Below are 19,719 nucleotides of genomic sequence, written 5' to 3'. Positions count from 1 at the left end.
AATAATATCCTAATTCTCTCACCAGCCTCATTTGGCATGTGGAAGTTAACATATTTGGATCCTTGTTCAGATGCGCAGCAGGCTTCCTGGGTGAATACTGCCACCACAAAGACCCGTGTCATCCCGGCTTCTGCGTAAATGGCGGCAACTGTTCTGTGGGGATGCTGGCCGGCGTACCTGTACCGGGCAGCGCCACCTGCGTCTGCCCTCTCGGCTTTACTGGAGAGCACTGTCACATCCCGCAGAACTCCACGTGCTACCCCAACAACCCGTGCGTCAACAAAGGCACATGTATGTTGCTGTCCCTCGACAAATACACTTGCAACTGTGCCCGAGGATGGACAGGTGAGAGAATGCCGTCTCAAGTTTCTGCGTGGTTAGTAGACTTTTTGTTTGTTTCTTGGTTAAAGTTTCATTTGTTGTGAAGAGAAAAAAAAAGTTGAATATAGATTGAATTTAAAACGCAAAGGAGTCTGTCACAGAAGTGCTCAAGAGTTTCCCTTCTCATTCCCAGGACCGCGATGTGAATATGAGGACAGCTGCCTGTCAAGCCCCTGTGCAAATGGGGGGTCATGCCGCGCCGTGCCAGGTGGTAATTACAAATGCTTTTGCCCACCTGGCTACACAGGTCTCCGCTGCCTCAACGACACCAACGAATGCGTCGCCTCGCCCTCAAAATGTCAGAACGATGGAGTGTGTCTCAACACTCCCGGCTCCTACAAGTGAGAACATACTTTATTGTCTGCAAATTTCTACTAGAAACATAACGTACAGTAGAGTGTACCCATTTTTATGAGTCCCTCCTGCAATGTGGTGAACATCTGCACTGTAGCGAGATCATATAAAACATTTTTAATGGTTTCTCTTCCCCCACATCTAAATGTTAAAATCGTTTTTTAAAAAGTAATTAAGGGGGCCTATACGACACTCACAGTTCTCCAAATAAAAGGCAAAGTATGTCACACCTATTTGAAGTTTATTGTAAAACTGATGGATAGTATAAAATGATAACACAATACTGTATGCAAACATGTATGCATACATTGCTGTTGAATCAAACAATACAATTATGCTAACTAGCGTAATGGTAACTTGTATCGCAATTTATTTCCGCAGATGTATTTGCAGCGCTGGCTTCACAGGTCGACATTGCGAGAGCTCGTACATCCCTTGCTCTCCTTCGCCATGTTTGAACGGAGGCACATGCCATCAGAATTCTGAAAGCAGCTACTCATGCCACTGTCTTCCAGGTAATGCAGGAAATGCACTGAAAGTCACTTTCATTTTGAATGTGCTGAGCTAAAGAAAAAGGATGAGTATGTGTACTTTGAGTGAGGTGGTAAGTACAGGAACTATCAATAGTTCTATGTTTACAAGCCCCCTTTTTTACACAAGTACTTCTCTCCATTGGATGAGGTAAACTTTTTTTTTTTTTTTTTTTGCCACCAGCAAAAAGATAATGTTTCATTGCACTGTTTGAGATACAAACACTCAGGTCCTCCTGTCTGTTTTTGTATTAAACACACTGTCCTGTCACTTCTGCTACAGTTAGCGAGTGGACGCTACAAACACACAGCTGCTATTTCTACACTATCAGGGCATGTCATAATTCTTATGTACATGAGATGTTTGTCTACATAAGCTGCATCTCTGCCCCCACTGTTTTAACCTAAACACACTGCTACAGATGTTTTTTTTTTAAATTAGCCTTTTAATTGCTTATGTCATAATAACTTAGAATACCCTAAACTATTAGCATTAACCTTGAACCCGGATAGTTGTGAAAGATTATTTTAAACGCGCATGCACTAACTTTTGTGAACATGCTTGGATTAACATCTATTTCTTCCATTCTGTACATGGTGCCAGGATTCAACGGGACCAACTGCGAAAACAACATTGATGACTGCCCAGGTCATCAGTGTGAAAATGGTGGCACCTGTATGGATGGAGTCAACACCTACAACTGTCAGTGTCCTCCAGAGTGGACGGGTAAGGCTGAATTAATGTGTGCAATGTGCAGCTGACTGTGTTTGTATGCTGCTGTGGTATTTTGTGCACTAGTGGGAATGACTACCATTTGCAAAACCTTCATTCATCTTTCTCAATTCATTTTCATCTGCAATGGAGTCGCTTAGGTTGTTGCACTTGACATATTGTGTTATTGAAGAATTTTTCCACCCTTCTGTCCCCTTCGCAGGTCAGCACTGCACGGAGGACGTGGATGAATGTCGTCTACAGCCCAACACTTGCCAGAACGGCGGCACGTGCAACAACCTGGCCGGCGGCTACGTGTGCGTGTGCGTCAACGGCTGGAGCGGGCCCGATTGCTCCGAAAACATAGACGACTGCGCCACTGCCGCCTGTAGCCCGGGCTCCACGTGCATCGATCGCGTCGCCTCCTTCATCTGCCTCTGTCCACCCGGCAAAACAGGTGAGCCAGTCACAAAAGCGCTCCGACGTCTCCCGAGTGCGTCTTCCCTTTGAATAAATAAACACGCACTTCAAATAGTTGTCTCGCTTTTTACCCCCAAGACAAAAGTTAACAGGTAGTGAAACTAGGTGGCTTTCGTTTCTTACATCTATGAACTTTGTGGCATTTCATGATTACATATATTTGCAACAACAAATTGAGTTTCAAAATAGTGACAAGCTATGGAGAGAGCTAACAGGTTAGCATGTTCTCATTTACTGACATTCATGTCACCTGTTAAACCCATATATGCGCAAAGTCACTGACGCTACAGTAAAACGTGAAAGATGCTAGTCCCGAATCAACAATAATGCTTTTGTTGAATGAAGCTAAAATCAACTTTTACCCAGTTGATTGTTTGATGGACGTCATTTGGATATTTTGGGACTTTTCTGTATGACCGATGTTTACGTTGGAGACCTTAATTTCTAATCAGGCTTCAAATCCTTTTCTTTTTCGTCAGGTTTACTTTGTCACATAGCCGACGCCTGCATCAGCAGCCCTTGCAGGGAGGGCTCCCAGTGTGACACCAATCCCATCAGCGGCATGTTCAACTGTAACTGCCCGCCCGGTTATAATGGCAACACCTGCAACGTTGATAGAGACGAGTGCAGCATTGGTGAGAAAGATGCACTGTTTGTTTGTATTGATAATACTATACAAAAAACGCAACGTAAATGATCCACTTATATCATCTGGAGCTGTTCACTATCAATATCTGTTGACTGTCAGGACTTGTACCATTTACGTTTGCCGAAATGTTATACTGCTACACAGTCACCTAGAGTTTGGCGTTTCTTCTGTCCGACAATGACCCCTTCCATCTTCTTCATACGCAGGAAGCAACCCTTGCGAGCACGGCGGCCAATGCGTGAACACAGATGGCTCCTTCACGTGCAATTGTGTGAGGGGTTACGCAGGGCCACGCTGCGAACAGGATGTCAATGAGTGTGCATCAAACCCCTGCCGGAATGACGGCACTTGCTTGGATCGCATCGGCGACTACACTTGCATCTGCATGCCCGGTACGTGTCATGAAATCTTAGAAATGCATTTGTAAGGTAGTAGTTATTTTTTCCTCAGGCATTATCGTTTGGTGCCTAAACGAAATACTCGGGTCTCATCATAAACCTTTTAATTTTACATTTACTTTTTACCAAGTGTTCACCAATGCAAAACGGGTTTTGCATAAAAGTGCAGTTATTATTATTGCAAGCCATTACCACATTTTGTCCAGTTTGAACACTAATTAAAAGACAAAAACGTTACGCAACAATTAAACCTAAATACAAAGAGTATTTAAATTTTTAATACATTTGTATTGAACTTAAAAGTGTTGTTTGCTTACCAATATTGCATCTAATACACTTGGAGGATCACTGTCAGTGTTTGAAAAAATATATTTCTGAAATGATTAACAGCTGGTTTTAAGAAAGAATTGATGTAATTTTTCATTGAAAAATATTTATAATTTAATCAATTTTAATGACTAAACCACATTATGTAATTTAATTTTTTTTTTAAAAGTAGTTTGATTCACTCTTTAATAAATAAATAAAATATTATTGAAGAAAAAATGTAACTAGTTAAAAAAATATTAAAATAAAAATGTAAGTCGTTGAATAAACTAAATGTTAATAAACAACTTAAACTGTTAAATGTAAATTTAATAAAACTAGAACTAGTTTAGCCTTTTAAATAAATCAGCTAACCAATGATTTCATAACATACGAATACAAAGTTTCTGGAAAAAATCCTAAATCATCAGTAGCATCAAATATTGCAGAACCTTTGTGTGCCACATTACATAATGAAACCTTGCCCTACTTATATGTAATAAATGGATGATTTGTTTTTGTGGCTTCCTGCAGGATTTGAGGGCGCTCACTGTGAGATTGAGGTGAACGAATGTCTCAGCTCCCCTTGTCTGAACCAGGGAAAATGTCTGGACCAGGTCAGCCGCTTTGTCTGCGAGTGCCCAGCAGGTTCGTACCACACCTGCACTGTCAAATGATATATTTTTGATTTTTTTTTTTTTGTCTTTATTTTTGTCTTTATTTTTTTTTCTATTTTTAATCCTAAACTTGTGTCCATCCGTTTGTTTAATGGTTTCAGGATTCAGCGGGGAAACGTGCCAGATAGACATTGACGAATGTTCAAGTACACCCTGTTTAAATGGAGCCAAGTGTATCGACCGACCGAACGGTTATGACTGTGAATGCGCCGAAGGTAGATTTTCAGGGGTCTCTAACCGAAAACCGTACCAAATATATTTGAGTATTACAACACCCTTCCTTCCCCTCCGACTAGGCTTCACAGGTCTTCTCTGCGAGGAGAACATCAACGACTGCCAGCCGGAGCCGTGCCACCACGGCGTGTGTAAAGATGGCATTGCCACCTATTCCTGTGAATGTCATCCTGGATACATGGGCTCCATCTGCAACATCCAAGTGCAGGAGTGCCACAGTAACCCTTGTCAGAACCGAGGACGCTGCATCGACCGGGTCAACGCCTACCAGTGTAACTGTCTACCTGGGACTTCAGGTAAATAAGCCCAGTAGGCTATTAAAATGTTCAATCGGGATCAGTTGGGAGCGCATGATCTGGCATGGTGGGGATGTGGATCCGAATGCAGGGAAGCAAAAAAAAATTTAATTTGAATATGACAAAAATAAAACACGATTGACAACTGCCTACAAAGTAACAAACAAAAACTCTGAAATAAACGTAATGCAAAAAGACTTGACGCTAAATTCAAGGAAACACAGGAATATAACTCACAAGAACGACGAGGCCACATCGACCATGACGCTAACGTCGACCGTGACCCGACAACTAAAACCGAAACTGACGAGGCAACGAAGAGAACCTGGACAAGACACAATTGGAACGGGGAGATGATTGGCCAACACAATGGAAGCAGGTTAACCTCGACAGGTGGACACAATCACACTAACAAGGGAAACAGAAACATGAACAAAAGCCCAACAACCCAGAATGTGAAAAAGAACAGAAAACCCAGACGCCAACCAAAACACAAAAAACACCAACCGGCCGGTAACAGAGGGCCGAATATATGTTTTTATCAGACTACATGAATCTGGTTCGTATGTTCAAGTCCGTACAGCGTGCCACCCTTTCACCTAGTATTGTGTGCCAGTACTCCCTCAAATTGACCAGAACTAGATTACTGTAGTTCATTTTCACTTTCCAGTGTCATATTCACACTTCCTCTTCTGTGTAGTTCCTCTTAAAATGTTTGCTTTGTATCGCACTTATGCGTTAGCTTCGTCATGCTCTGACACACTCAGAACGTATTTGAGTTTTGCTGAATTACTGGTTCGTCCACATTTTTGGACTTCCTACACAGGACATTTTTAGACAGGCGTCTTCTTATTCCCCCTGGAGGCCAACTGAGTGTATTTCATTAAGAGACTATGTAAAGTGATGCCTCACAGGGGTTTGGACAAGTAAATAATGGCAATCATTAGCCGATACGTAGCAGGAATTTTGAGGCCCAAATATTTGAGGGTTACTGCATTAGATAATATATATTCATTACAGTATGTGTTAAGCTACATCTTGTTTCATTTGACTTTCCTTAGGCGTAAACTGTGAAATCAATGAAGACGACTGTGCCAGCAACCCGTGCGAATATGGAGAGTGCCTGGATGGCATCAATGAGTACAAGTGTGTGTGCTCCCCAGGATACGCAGGTATGCCGTGACCTTTATTGAGTACAAAAAAAGTCGGCAAAGTGAAGAAAGTAACTTATTTTTTTTGGTCTCAAATGCGTCGTTCATGTTTAATAAGTTATTTGCATGACTTTGTTCTGTAGTATACTTATTAGGGGTGGGGATCTTTGATTTCTTACAATTTAATTCAATTATGATTTTGGGGTCTCCTATTCAATTCAGAATCAATTTTTGATTCAAATCAATCAAAAATGAATTCCGCCTCAATAAATAGTTATCCAAAGAATCAGCATACTAATTCAGTCTGCAGGGAGACGAGGTGTCTTTTTAACTCTACAATAGAGCGGAATCTTTAAGTATAAAACCGTGGATGGGGTGGGGGCTTTATTGAGTTAACAAACTTTGGAAGCAACACCTAATAATTCACTTGAAGCATGAACATAAATATTATCATAATAATTATACTTCATTCAAGGAAGGATTTAATTCGTCACAGAATAATGCTCTGTCAGCCATGCATGTCCTTTGTTTCCTGCCCACACCTACTTTTTTAATAGCATTTACAGTTTCACCACAAGTAACATTACACAACCGTTTGATTGCCAAAATTCCAACTGAATATTATTGTTTTGAAACATCCTAATAATCATACATGAGTTGAACTCAACCCACTGCACGATGCTCCTTCACTGTCACCTTAATCGGCGAACTCATTTATCCAATAGGACTCAAATGTGACGTGGATATCAACGAGTGCGAGTCCAACCCGTGTTTGAGCGGGGGCACCTGCATCGACAAGGTCAACGGGTTCCACTGCCTGTGCCCGCCCAGCACCCACGGCTCTCTGTGCCTCTCGGGGTTCGACCATTGTGTGCACCAGCCTTGCGTGCATGGCGAATGTATTGAGCAGCAATACGGGTGAGGCCCTCTCATATGCCACTTTCAAGTCTTGGTTCTTGTTTGTGTAAAGCTTGATACCGGGAGGTTCCTTCTAAACTCCTCCTTGTTCTTATTATCAGGTACCATTGTGAGTGCGAACCGGGCTGGGGAGGACAACACTGTGAGCAAGAGAAAGACGAATGCCAGCCCAGCCCGTGTCAAAACGGTGGCTCGTGTGTGGATCGGCATAACGGGTACACTTGCTTGTGCCAGCTTGGATTCAGAGGTAGCGTAGTGGTCGATTATTTGTAATGGCAATTTTACACCTACTCTTAATTTCAATCTAATTTGCCTCTGGTTTCTGCTCTCAGGTGTGAACTGTGAGAAGAACATTGACGAATGCGCGTCCAACCCCTGTCTCAACCAAGGCCTTTGTATCGACAGGATCAATGGTTACGCTTGTCAGTGCAGCCCACCATTCACAGGTTAGGGCTCCGAATTTCTCACCACAAGTGTCATTGTCATGATTCTCGTTTTCCTGCAAGGCTGCACCTGCTTGTGACAAATTTACACTGTAATAGTACCGTATTTTCCGCACTATAAGACGCACCCTCAATTAATGACGTATTTTAAAACTTTTTTCCATATATAAGGCGCACCGGATTATAAGGCGCACCCTCAATTAATGACATATTTTAAAACTTTTTCAATCACAATATAGACTACTCAAAGTAATAATAATTTAAATAATAACTCTAAACTCTCAATAGCATAATAACTGAATGTCATTATGACCAGCCTTGTTCAACTGTAAACACACAAAAGAAACAGGTACAGGTACTTTACCAGTTCATTCCCCATCTACGGATCCCAATCTCAACATTGATCCATATATAAGGCGCACTTGATTATAAGGCGCACCATCAGCTTTATAAAAAAAATAAGGCTTTTAGGTGCGCCTTATAGTGCGGAAAATACGGTAATACCAAGAGATCCGAGCAGACTGTGGCAATGAAAAGTCATTTAAAACTGTCTTATTTTTGCTAACAGGTAAAAACTGTAAGGACGAGCTTGTTCCATGTGCTTCTCATCCGTGCGAACGGGGAGGAGTGTGTCGTCCAACCGCTGACTACAGCTCCTACACCTGCCGATGCCCTGCTGGATGGCAAGGTATTTTTTTGCGAAACTGCACATAGCATTTTCTCTTTTAAATCAATGTAGAACTTAGCCATCTTCATTCATGTTTTTCCACGCAGGGCCACGCTGCACTGAGGATGTCGACGAGTGCAAAAAGAATCCTTGTAGGAATGACGGGCGCTGCGTGAATAGCCCTGGCAGCTACATGTGTAAATGTCAGCCAGGATACAGCGGACACAACTGTCAGACAGATGTTGATGACTGTTCGCCCAGTGAGTTTGCCCTCAACGCTAGTTCATGTACAATCAACCCTGATTTATAGGAAGGATACATACCAGACCAGCATCCAGAAACACATTTGAGCTTATTGGTTAAAGCTGTGTACTGGTCATTCCAAGTTGAAGTTGACTGTAAATCTCACAAAACTTTGGGCGTTCAAAGGCAAAATGTTCAACGTGACCTTTTTTAGTTCTTTGTTTTATTTGTTTATTACATTACATCAAATACGAAAGCCGACTTGACATGAAAAGGCCACTTTTTGCAGGGTTAGCCTTTGCGTTGAAACAAATTGGCCAAAATCTAAATTATTTTCATTTTTATCACAGACTACAAAACAAATCTTTTCAAAATCAAAAGCAAACTTTGATTTATTGAGCTTTTAAATACCTGATATGATTTTTTCTTAATTCATTTACACTTTTCTGTAGTATTCTCTGACTTAATTATGGCATTTTAACATCTTATGTTCCTTTCAATCCGTAGTTGCTTCCTCTCTTTTCAAACATGTTTTGAATATTTATTGAAGTATTTCTATTACCGTTCTACATAGCAATATTTTAAAATTTATCAAGTTGTGTAATGTTTCCACTAGCTTAATTTAGCATTAAGCTACAATACAAGCATGTAATCGAAAACGTCATAGATAGGCTAACAGACTTCAACAACAATCCAACGCTAATTAACAATAAAATGTAGCTATGTAAAACAAGGCCAGAACGTTTCATTTCATTTCAACAAGCTGTCTCTCTTCCGTGTTCTTCAGATCCATGCTTGAACGGAGGCTCCTGTGTGGACGATGTGGGCGGTTTCGCCTGCGAGTGCCGCCCAGGCTTCGAAGGGGGTCGCTGCGAGACCGAGATCGACGAGTGCGCAAGCCAGCCCTGCCTGAACGGCGCCAACTGCCGAGATTACGTCAACAGCTTTGTGTGCGAGTGTCGGCCGGGCTTCGACGGATTCCTTTGCGAACGCAACATCCAAGAATGCACTGAAAGGTGAGCTGCGAAATGAATGGAATTTACACATGTCACACAGACTTGATTTTCTTGTACGATGCACTTTGGGCCAAACCTGAAATTTCACACCAAAGTCCAGTAACCATTTAAAAAAAAATAGTGTTTATTCAATGCTCAGTACAAATGCGATACCTGAATATACAGTAAGATGGTGATAAATGATTAAACGATCGTTCTTCTTCTCCCTCCAGTTCTTGCCTTAATAACGGCACGTGCATCGATGACATAAACACCTTTTCGTGTCGCTGCCGTCCCGGCTTTTCCGGCACATTCTGCGAGTACGAGCAAAACGAATGCGAGTCCCAGCCTTGTAAGAATGGCGGCACCTGCACTGACGGCCTTGGCACCTACAGATGCACTTGTCCTGTGAGCTACAATGGACAAAACTGCCAGGTATGGCTAATGTTTTTTTTTTTTTTTTCTCGTAACCTGTCCTATAATTTTCTTTAAAAAAGAAAAACTGCCCATTTTGGTGTTTTTGTTTCTTTAAGCACCCACAATTTGTCTCTCCTCTCTCATATTAAGTTCTGTCGTTGGAAGCCTCTTCAATGAGTCAAACGGTTGTTTGTGGTTCTTGTTTCCAGAACATTGTCAACTTGTGTAGCCAAGTGCGCTGTCACAACGGCGGGTCCTGCTCTCAGACAGCAACCTCCTGGACCTGCCGTTGTCAAAGGGGATGGACTGGATTTTACTGCGATGTCCCCAATATGTCTTGCCAGGACTATGCAGCTCGGAATGGTTAGGGACCCGCTGCTCATTGTACTCTATATAAAAATGACGATGTTGTGTATTTAGCCCAAATCTTATGCAACTGAAATAATTAATCGTCTTTTTTTTCGTGAATTCCTTAGGTCTAGAAGTGGAGAATGTTTGTAAAAATGCAGGGCGATGCATGAACGTGGATAATTCCCACCGGTGTATGTGCCAGCCAGGATACACTGGCAACTACTGTGAAGATATGGTGGATGAATGCCAATCTAATCCTTGCCGCAATGGAGCTTCATGCAAAGACTATCAGGGCACATATGAATGTGTTGTAAGTAGTTCATTTTATGTTAATCTTCTCAAATCTGCATGAACAAAAAAAATGGAAGCACTTTTTCTCTCCTTAAAGTGTAAGCCAGGCTACCAGGGGGTGAACTGCGAGTATGATGTTGACGAATGCCACTCGAGGCCGTGTCTCCATGGAGGAACGTGCATCAACCTCATCAACCGTTTCACCTGCGCCTGTCCGCCCGGAACTCAAGGTGAGCCCGACGGCTAACCTACACGGGGAACCCCATCGAGCCCTGAACCCAGCTTGAGAAATACTTCATTATCTACACGACATTAATTGTGTAGGTCTTCAGTGCGAAGTGAACGTAGACGACTGCGCGCCCAAGTCTGGCTCATGGGAACCCCGCTGTCGTAACGGCGGTCAGTGTGTGGACGGGATTGGACGATACACCTGCTCCTGCCCGCCAGGCTTTGTGGGAGTACACTGTGAGGGTGATCTGAACGAATGCTTGTCTGGACCTTGCCACGCCACTGGCACACTGGACTGCGTCCAGCTCGTCAATGACTATCAGTGCCGATGCCGCCTTGGGTACACAGGTATGATCCTGTTCCTGAACTCTGCTGAGCTTTTTGCTGATATGATAATAAGCAAGTAGCTCAGCAGTGATTTTGGCAGCAGTCCTTTTTCATCTGATATATCTTCTTCTCTGTCAAAGGTCGCCATTGTGAATCCATGGTTGATTTGTGTCTGTCCAAGCCGTGCCATAACAGCGGCGTCTGCGCCATGAACATGACCTCAGTCCATGGTTATACTTGCTCCTGTCCCCCTGTAAGTTTCCCAGATCAGTTCTTCCTCAAAAGCACCAGGTTGTAGTTTTTTTCCCTATTAGGTATATGGGAGAACCAAGGATGAGCTTTGAGCTATTTTTTCTAAATACTAACCAAATTATATAGGCCCCCGCTTTAATAGTTAATAACTCGTGAATATTCTCTTTGGAAATCAATGTCTGAAAGGAGCTCACCTCCCCATTTTTTACAAATAAAATTTAAACTGTAAATATACCACAAAAATGATGTCAAAAACACAAAATAACTTCATGATATTTAATACACCTTGATCATATTTATTTTAGTATCATATATTAGATTTGATATTTCTCTAAGAATTTAGAGCTTCTGTCATTCGACATTAAAAACATTTATTTCCCACACTTTATTCCGTAAATTGCACTTTGATCATTTAATCCTTGTTTTTCTCTTAACTAACCTCTTCCCCTTCTTTAATCCTCACGCTTGCCTCAGAGAGCCAAACCATTGCAGAGGTATGATAGACAAACAGTAGATTTTGGAAATAAAAATAAATGGTACTTCTTTCCCCGACGTGCCTTTGCAAGGTTCTTTTGCCACTTTACAAACACGTATAAAGTCGGACGTTATGTTTTTAGGGCTTTGGTGGATTCAACTGCGGTGATCTGGAAGGCTACAGCTGCGCCAAGCTTCATTGCCAGAATGGCGGCAAGTGCGTGGAGCCACCAGTGGGCCAGATCTACTGCCAGTGCCAACCCGGCTTCAGGGGGCCGCACTGCGAGAGCAAACAGACGTGCCCCACGCCTTGCCAAAATGGCGGAACCTGCATTAGCGACCCTTCCAACCCGTACCTGTACAGCTGCCGCTGCCCAACGCACTTCTCCGGACGCTACTGCGAGAACAAAGTGTCTGCCCCGCACACCCCTTCCTGCCCATATCCCCAGTGCGAGCAACAGTCGGGGGATAAAGTGTGCGACACGCAGTGCAACAACCACGAGTGTCAGTGGGACGGCGGAGATTGCTCGCTCAACTGGAAGCAGCCTTGGGTGAACTGCACCGCCGGCGTCCCGTGCTGGGATTACTTTAAGAACGGCCGTTGCGACAAGGAATGCGACAACCCTGGCTGCCTCTTCGATAGCTTTGAGTGCCAGGAGCATGCACCCAGCACCTGCAAGTAAGGCAACCCTTCCATTCATTTGCTATACAATCCAGACCACTTTAGGTTCAGTTTTTACCCCTTTTTTTTACTGGGTTTAAGTAAACAGTTTGGATAAAGTGCGTTTCAATCTGCACATCGCTGGAACGTGATTATCATTTTTTTATTTAATTTCTACAAGATTGGGTTATATATTAAGTTGGGGAATAGGTGGCAATTTCATGTGATATTGTTAGTTTTTGAAAGGGGACCCTTAACAGCTTACTGTGCTCGAGTTGAAAAAACTAACTAACTATACCAGGTATCGATATACTGCCCTAATTTTCTGGGATTACATTCTCAGGGAGAATAATCATACTTACTGGGATGGAAAAAAATGTTATTGAACATGCTTACCCTCTGCTGACTGATGATAAATTACATTTTAATATCAGCAGTCAAAGTTCATTGAGAAGAAAAAACAAATATTAAAACTGTTTGCCTAACATTACTCAACTTGAATCGTTCTCCTATATCGCTACACCAGTATAAGCGCGTTACATTGTTGAGGTTGTTTTACAACTTGCAACTTTGCAAATAAATGGAGTGAAAATACAAGAATAAAAACAAACGTAAAAAAATGACTCTTCATGTCTATTTTATTGTAATGACAAGATAAGCGAGTTACAACTAGGACAAAATGGCCACGGCCCAGCTGAAATCCATGAATTTTCCAGGTATGACAAATACTGCCCGGACCACTACGGTAACCTCATATGTGACCGGAGCTGCAACACGGAGGCCTGCGGCTGGGACGGCCTGGACTGCGCCGGCGATACTCCGGCCAAAGTGATCGAGGGCACCCTGGTTATTGTGGTTCGCCTGCAGCCCAGGGAGCTGATTGAAGACATGCGTGGTTTCTTGCGATCCCTCGGAGCCCTGCTGCACACCAACCTGAAGGTCAAGCTGGATGAGAACAAGGAGCCCATGGTGTACCCATACTACGGGCCGGAGGATGGGCACGGGCGCCTCTTACAGAAGAGCAAAAGAAAGCGGGAGCTGGAGAGAGAGGTTATCGGGTAAAGCGTCTTCATTACCTTTTTGGGCGTTTTTTTATTGAGCGTCAGGTTTTTATTGATTCGTTTATATGGCGTTGGTCTTTAATGCATACTGGCATAGATTTGCGAGTTTTATAAGTACAACACTCTGATTATTCATTGTAACTAAATCATATCTATACTTGCTTTTCAGCTCTGTAGTCCACTTACAAATTGACAACCGGGAATGTTCCCAGAAATCCGAAGACTGTTTCTCAAACACCAACGAAGCAGCTTCCTTCATCGCAGCGGCGCACATTAAGGCCGACCTTCCTTATCCGCTTGTATCCGTTAACAGTAAGTCAAGCCGCGATGCAGTCTTGTGAGCAGGAGCCGGCGGTCTATTCACACTTCTCTCTTTCAACCCACAGGTGACCTGACGGTCAAAAAGACCACCGCGTTTCCCATGTACGTGTTCGGTGTCGTGTTTGTCATCATCCTGCTCATTTTGGTGTTGGGGATGCTGGCGGCCAAGAGGAAAAATAAGCACGGCGTGCTGTGGCTGCCCGATGGCTTTTTGGCCAGTAAAAATGACAAGAGGAGAGAACCTGTTGGTCAAGATGACTTTGACATGAAGTGAGTGGACATGTGAGGTTGAATGAGGAGCGATAACTGCAATCATACTTTTTGTGCTGGATTTTCTCTACATCAGGGCTGAGCAAATGATATGACAGATATGATGAAATTAGGTAGATTAAAGGGATACTTGACTTATTTTGTCATTTTCAGCAGTCACGAGTTAACATTTTGTCTGAATATTTCAGCAACATCATTTTTCATGCACAATTAATATATTTAAAAATACATTTTATCACTTGCTTCAACTGTGATTGATATTACATGTGATCAAAACTAGCAAATAATCACGACGATGTTTTCCGGGTCTGGTCATGTGACGCTCGCCAGCTGAGCTGTGTGATGCCAATTTCAGACAACAGCAAATGATAAAATGCATGTTTAATTGTATTAATTGGACATAAAAAGTAATCATATTTGTTATAGAAAAAAATAACTTACTGCTGAAAATAGGTCAGTAATGAAATTATCCCTTTAAAGTTAAACAACATTTTATCTAGACAATGTGTTTGTTGTACCTAATTTCTATAAAATTGGGAAAAATTTAAAAAATGTGGTGGATATTTACTGACCCAAGAGCTGCTCAGTTTCAATTATTATTTGAATCATTTACTTACCAATTACTTTGGCAATTAATCATCGAAATAATCGTTTCATTTGATCCTCGTAAGCAGCTGAAATACCGAGGATTTTGCACACATTTACATATTCATTTCCATTTACGTGTTTGTAAAATAAAACTCAAAATGAGGAATCAGTCATCGACGTAGACCACTTCCGCTCACACCAGAAATTTCAAGAGCCAGGATGGAGCCATGATGGACGGACGTCAAGGCCAGAGGTGGATGGACGACGAAGTTCCAGCTAAGATTCCAAGGGTGAGTTTCCCACAAGCTGCTCTGACTTGTGGCTGTTGCGACAAGCTGATGTCCCACCACCTTTCGCTAGAATGAAGATAAGCCCTTGCTAATGTCTTCGGACGGAGGTGTCGACCGAAGGGAGTGGACCCTGCAACATCGCAAAGCCGCCGACGTCATCCTAACCCCGCCGCAAGCTGACGTAGATACCGACTGCCTCGATGTTAACGTCAAGGGACCTGGTAAGAACATTGGGGAGTCTCCAAGCCCCAAATGACACTCGCTCTTCACTCAAGTAGGAGTACAGATACTTCTACTTTAGTTGGTTTCCTCTCTTCCAGATGGCTTCACGCCGCTCATGTTGGCATCCCTCCGCAACGGAGGCGGCCCCGACTGCTCCTTCACCGGCGAGGAGGAAGAGGAGAGCGGAGGCGACGAACCGAGTCCCAGCGTTATATCTGACCTGATCGCGCAGGGCGCTTCGCTCATGGCCCAGACGGACCGCACTGGAGAGACTGCGCTCCACCTGGCCGCCCGCTACGCCAGAGCGGACGCCGCCAAGAGGCTGCTGGATGCCGGAGCGGATCCAAACACCCAAGACAACATGGGCAGGACACCTCTGCACGCCGCCGTGGCGGCAGATGCGCAGGGAGTCTTCCAGGTGAGACCGCAGCATAAGTTCTGCACTTATCCTTAAGTCGGTGATTTCCGACTCGTCGCATTCATTTCCGCGCATCTTTTCTTCCTCGTAGATTCTCATTCGCAATCGCGCGACAGATCTGGACGCCCGAATGAATGATGGCACCACGCCGCTCGTCCTGGCAGCCAGGTTGCCCGCGGAAGGCATGGTGGAAGAACTGATCCACTGCCATGCTGACATCAATGCTGTCGATGATCACGGTCGGTCATGCCAAAGTGGAATCTCAATTTGCTTAGCAACCGATGGAATGTACGGTTTATGTACAATTTTGGAAGTGTATAATTTATGTATCTGTGTCATTTCAGGCAAGTCTGCGCTTCACTGGGCCGCAGCAGTTAACAACGTGGAGGCCACGCTTGTGCTCTTGAAGAACGGAGCCAACCGAGACATGCAGGACAATAAGGTCATTTCAGCGCTAGTTTAATATTTGGTTTTTCATTTGTTTCGCTCGTAACTCAATCCCCTTGTGCTCCAAATTTCTTTTCAAAATTCAAATGATTGGAAACAACTCAATTCCCGCTTCCAAAAACACCACAATTGTGACGAAGAGGGAGAAGAAGACTAGAATGAATTTTTGAACATGTTCAGTAATGTTAGAAATTTCTGAATATACTCACAATACCTAAAATGACTGCTTCGATCAATGTAAGTCAAAACCTCACCAGATGACTGTCACAGCCGTCGGATCACACCCCTGCTTCTTCTAACCTAGGCACACGGCGTCTCGACAAATAGTTTCCACAAGCTTTTATAAGCTTGCTTCATTACCACTAACAACACCATGAATGTGTTTGGATTCAGTTATGATGCAAAACCATGTGTATTTTTCCTTCTAAGCAGCACAGCTATACTCTAATCGTGCACGTCACCTGATGCCTCGATGAAATCTTTTATTCAGGAGGAGACCCCACTGTTCCTGGCGGCCAGAGAAGGTAGCTTCGAAGCAGCCCAAGTGCTCCTCGACCACTACTCGAATCGCGACATCACCGACCACTTGGACCGCCTCCCCAGAGACACGGCTCAAGAAAGAATGCACCACGATATCGTACGCCTCCTGGACCAGTACAATTTGGTTCACAGCCCCCACAACGGGCCCAATCACATCGGCGGCAACTCCTCGGTGATGTGCGGCGCCAACGGAGCCGCCTTCATTGGCATGCGTCCCGGGCTGCAGGGAAAAAAGAGCCGGAGGGGCGGAGCTAAGATGGGAGGTGTCAGCGGGGGAGCTAAGGAGGCCAAAGACATGAAATCCAGGCGAAGAAAGAAACCCACCGGAGGGGAAGGTCCGGCTGCGGGTGCCGGCGGGGGAGGCGGCGTAAACGGCGTAAAGGCGGCCGGAACGCTTCCCGAAAGCTCCGTCACCATGTCACCCGTCGACTCCCTGGAGTCGCCGCACTCTTACGCGGGCGACGCCTCTACCGCGGCCTCTACCACCGCCAACTCACCCCCCCTCATGAGCAGCCCCGGAACCAGGCCCATGCTGCCTCCCGTCAGCCACATGCTGGGCCAGCAACAGCAGCAGCAGCAGCAGCAGCAGCAGCAGCAGCAGCAGGCCTGGGTAGGCATGAGCAAACACAGCTACGGCAACCACATGTACGGCTTGGTGCCGCACCCCATGGGAGCCACCCACCGCGGTATGGCCCAGCACCACGGCCAGGGGGGCCCCATGCTGACCCCCATGAACGTCACCATGAGCCGGGAGCAGCTGCCCCCCATCGTCACCTTCCAGATGATGCCGTCCGGCGGAGGCCAGAGCATGCTGAAGCAGTCCCAGCAGGGCCACGTGCAGGTGACTCAAGCCCAGCCTCAGAACCCTCAACCGGGACCGGGCCACCTCCACTGCAACCAGGGTATGATGTACCCGTTGCCCGAGCAGATGAGCATGGCACTCCCCCGCCCCATGCAGCACCCCCACACCATCGCCCACGGAGGAGCGCTGCCTTCCTATCCGCCCATTCAGAGTCCGGTGGATAAGTACCCCACCCCGCCCTCCCAGCACAGCTTCACCCCCGCCGGCTCCGAGGGCACCACCCCGGGCCACCCGCCGCACCCTCCCAGCGAGCACCCCTATCTCACACCCTCGCCCGAATCCCCGGACCCTTGGTCGTCGTCCTCGCCGCACTCCAACTCGGACTGGTCCGACGTCACCACCAGCCCCACCCCGCTGGGGAACGGCCACCACGCGCTGCCCCCCGCCCGCCACACGCACATTCCCGAGCAGGCGCAGCTGCAGCCGCAGGCGCAGCCGGCGCAGCAGCAGGCCGCCCAGCAGCCGCCGGCCCTGGGGAGCAGGCAGGTGTTTGCGTAGGCGGCCGGCTAAGGAGCCAAAGAAAGACTCCCGGGGGGTTCTACGCGCTTCCTCGATGACGCCAAGTGACCTTCTTCGTTCCCGTTCTATGTTATAGCCTTATCTCTTTGCACTTAAGAAGACTTGTGTATAGTTCAGAAAATCTTTCGAGCTAGAAATCAAATACAGTGGTGCCATGACTTTTTGTTTTTTTTTCCTTTGTGTTACAAGGCTTTTTTTTTCGTTACAAGCAAGCTTCCTATGTTATACGGCAAGTTGATTAAAAGACTCACAAGGACCTACTGTTGGCCACGACTCACGCCCAGCCGCTCCCACGACGGACCAGCCAATCGGATTCCGGCTCCTGACATCACTTGCCAGAGTATTTCAATTGAAATGATTACAATGAAAACGATCCAGCAAAATAAACTGTACTACAAATATATACCAAAATATTGATCGATTAAACACTTGTGAACGTCTCCATCTATACCAAACAAACACAAGATTCGTTTGGCAACTGACCATGGACTTTTGATTTGTATTATTATTATTTTTTATTGATCTCTATGGACATTGAGACGGGATCCAGGAAACCACTTTCCTTCGGCCAAGTCTATCGGAATTAGTCTAGAGACAACCTCAAGCTTTTATTTGTTGCATGTTGGCAGTTTATGTTACACGATGAACAATCGTATGCTCAAAGGTTCCATGGACTTTTTTTTTTTTTCTTTTTGGGTGTGTTGACACACATGGACGCATAGCACATTCTGCTTGTAAAGTCTGAGATTTTACCTGGCAAAGATTTTTTTTATCGCTCTTTTTATATATAAATACTGTGCGCACTTCTTGAATGATTGTGAATGTTACGATGACGCATGAGGAAAAATATTTTTGAAACTGCCTCTTTTTCCATGTTTGCTCTTAAACTATGTAACTTTTTTTCTTTTCCTTAGTCAAAATAATTGTCTCTTTTTAGTTGTCATGATGCCTACGCCAAGTGTACAGGTCTATCAAAGTATCTGATGATGTTACAAGTGCTTTTGTTTATATGGAAAGCCATTTGGGCGTTTCTTCTGTATCCCGAACATCCATCAGAAGGTACACGTACACTCTGTGCACACAGACTATTTAATACACTAGTAGAATGACTGTCCGATTACTATTAGTAATTTTTTTTTCCAAATGCTATGTTTAGCCTTATTAAGCTTAACTAGTAAACTATTCAGCTCCTCACTAGTCGTTTTACCCCTCTTGTAATGTTTAGTTGCTCTTTAAAAATGTCATCCAATAGAAGAAACTTATTCTACGAGTGTGTTGAATAGTATTACTAGTGGGGTACCTCAAAACTGGATAATAGAATAAATGCTTAAATGAACTACCTGCATTCTGTTCAGTGGTTACAGTCACGATTTGCAGTTGATAATCCGAAGCAAAGGAATTGATTTTCCACCAAACACGGTTGATATTTCTGCACATATAGCAGGTAAAAAGCTGTATTTGTAAAGTCTGTGTATATAAATGTTTTTTTTTTGTCTTAGACCATATGAAGTAGTTGTTGGCCATGTTTGGTAAGCTAGAGCTCAGACTTGTTGAAAAAAGATCAACTAAGTTTCTCTTCTCAATTAAAACCTGGATCATCAGAGATGTGTGTCATTTGTTTTTTGTCTTCTTACTCAATTTAACTGAATTCAAATGTGATCATTTTTCTACATACGAAGAAAGTATCTATCTATCTATCTATCTATCTATCTATCTATCTATCTATCTATCTATCTATCTATCTAT

At 44.3% G+C, this 19,719-nt stretch overlaps 1 protein-coding gene across 1 annotated transcript; it reads left to right on the top strand.

The window, feature by feature from the left end:
- Nucleotides 1-1,882: 1,882 nt before the first annotated feature.
- Nucleotides 1,883-19,574, top strand: notch2 (notch receptor 2). The gene is made up of 30 exons (XM_088425551.1): nt 1,883-1,992; nt 2,201-2,434; nt 2,937-3,092; nt 3,313-3,498; nt 4,345-4,458; nt 4,589-4,702; nt 4,784-5,017; nt 6,079-6,189; nt 6,894-7,086; nt 7,188-7,333; nt 7,419-7,532; nt 8,098-8,217; nt 8,304-8,456; nt 9,227-9,455; nt 9,668-9,869; nt 10,061-10,214; nt 10,328-10,512; nt 10,591-10,723; nt 10,818-11,069; nt 11,189-11,301; nt 11,918-12,453; nt 13,152-13,493; nt 13,666-13,808; nt 13,883-14,087; nt 14,878-14,965; nt 15,036-15,186; nt 15,286-15,605; nt 15,697-15,844; nt 15,950-16,047; nt 16,543-19,574. Exons 1-30 carry the CDS (start codon nt 1,944-1,946, stop codon nt 17,950-17,952), a joined length of 6,633 nt encoding a protein of 2,210 aa, XP_088281677.1. The 5' UTR covers nt 1,883-1,943; the 3' UTR covers nt 17,953-19,574.
- The last annotated feature ends 145 nt before the right edge of the window (nt 19,575-19,719 follow it).

The sequence above is a fragment of the Hippichthys cyanospilos genome, chromosome 10 (assembly GCF_059441005.1).
Source record: "Hippichthys cyanospilos isolate Australia breed blue-spotted pipefish chromosome 10, RoL_Hcya_1.0, whole genome shotgun sequence".
Classification (NCBI taxonomy): Eukaryota; Metazoa; Chordata; class Actinopteri; order Syngnathiformes; family Syngnathidae; genus Hippichthys; species Hippichthys cyanospilos.
The sequence above is the reverse complement of the archived record's forward strand: the minus strand, read 5'-3'. Positions and strand labels throughout refer to the sequence as shown.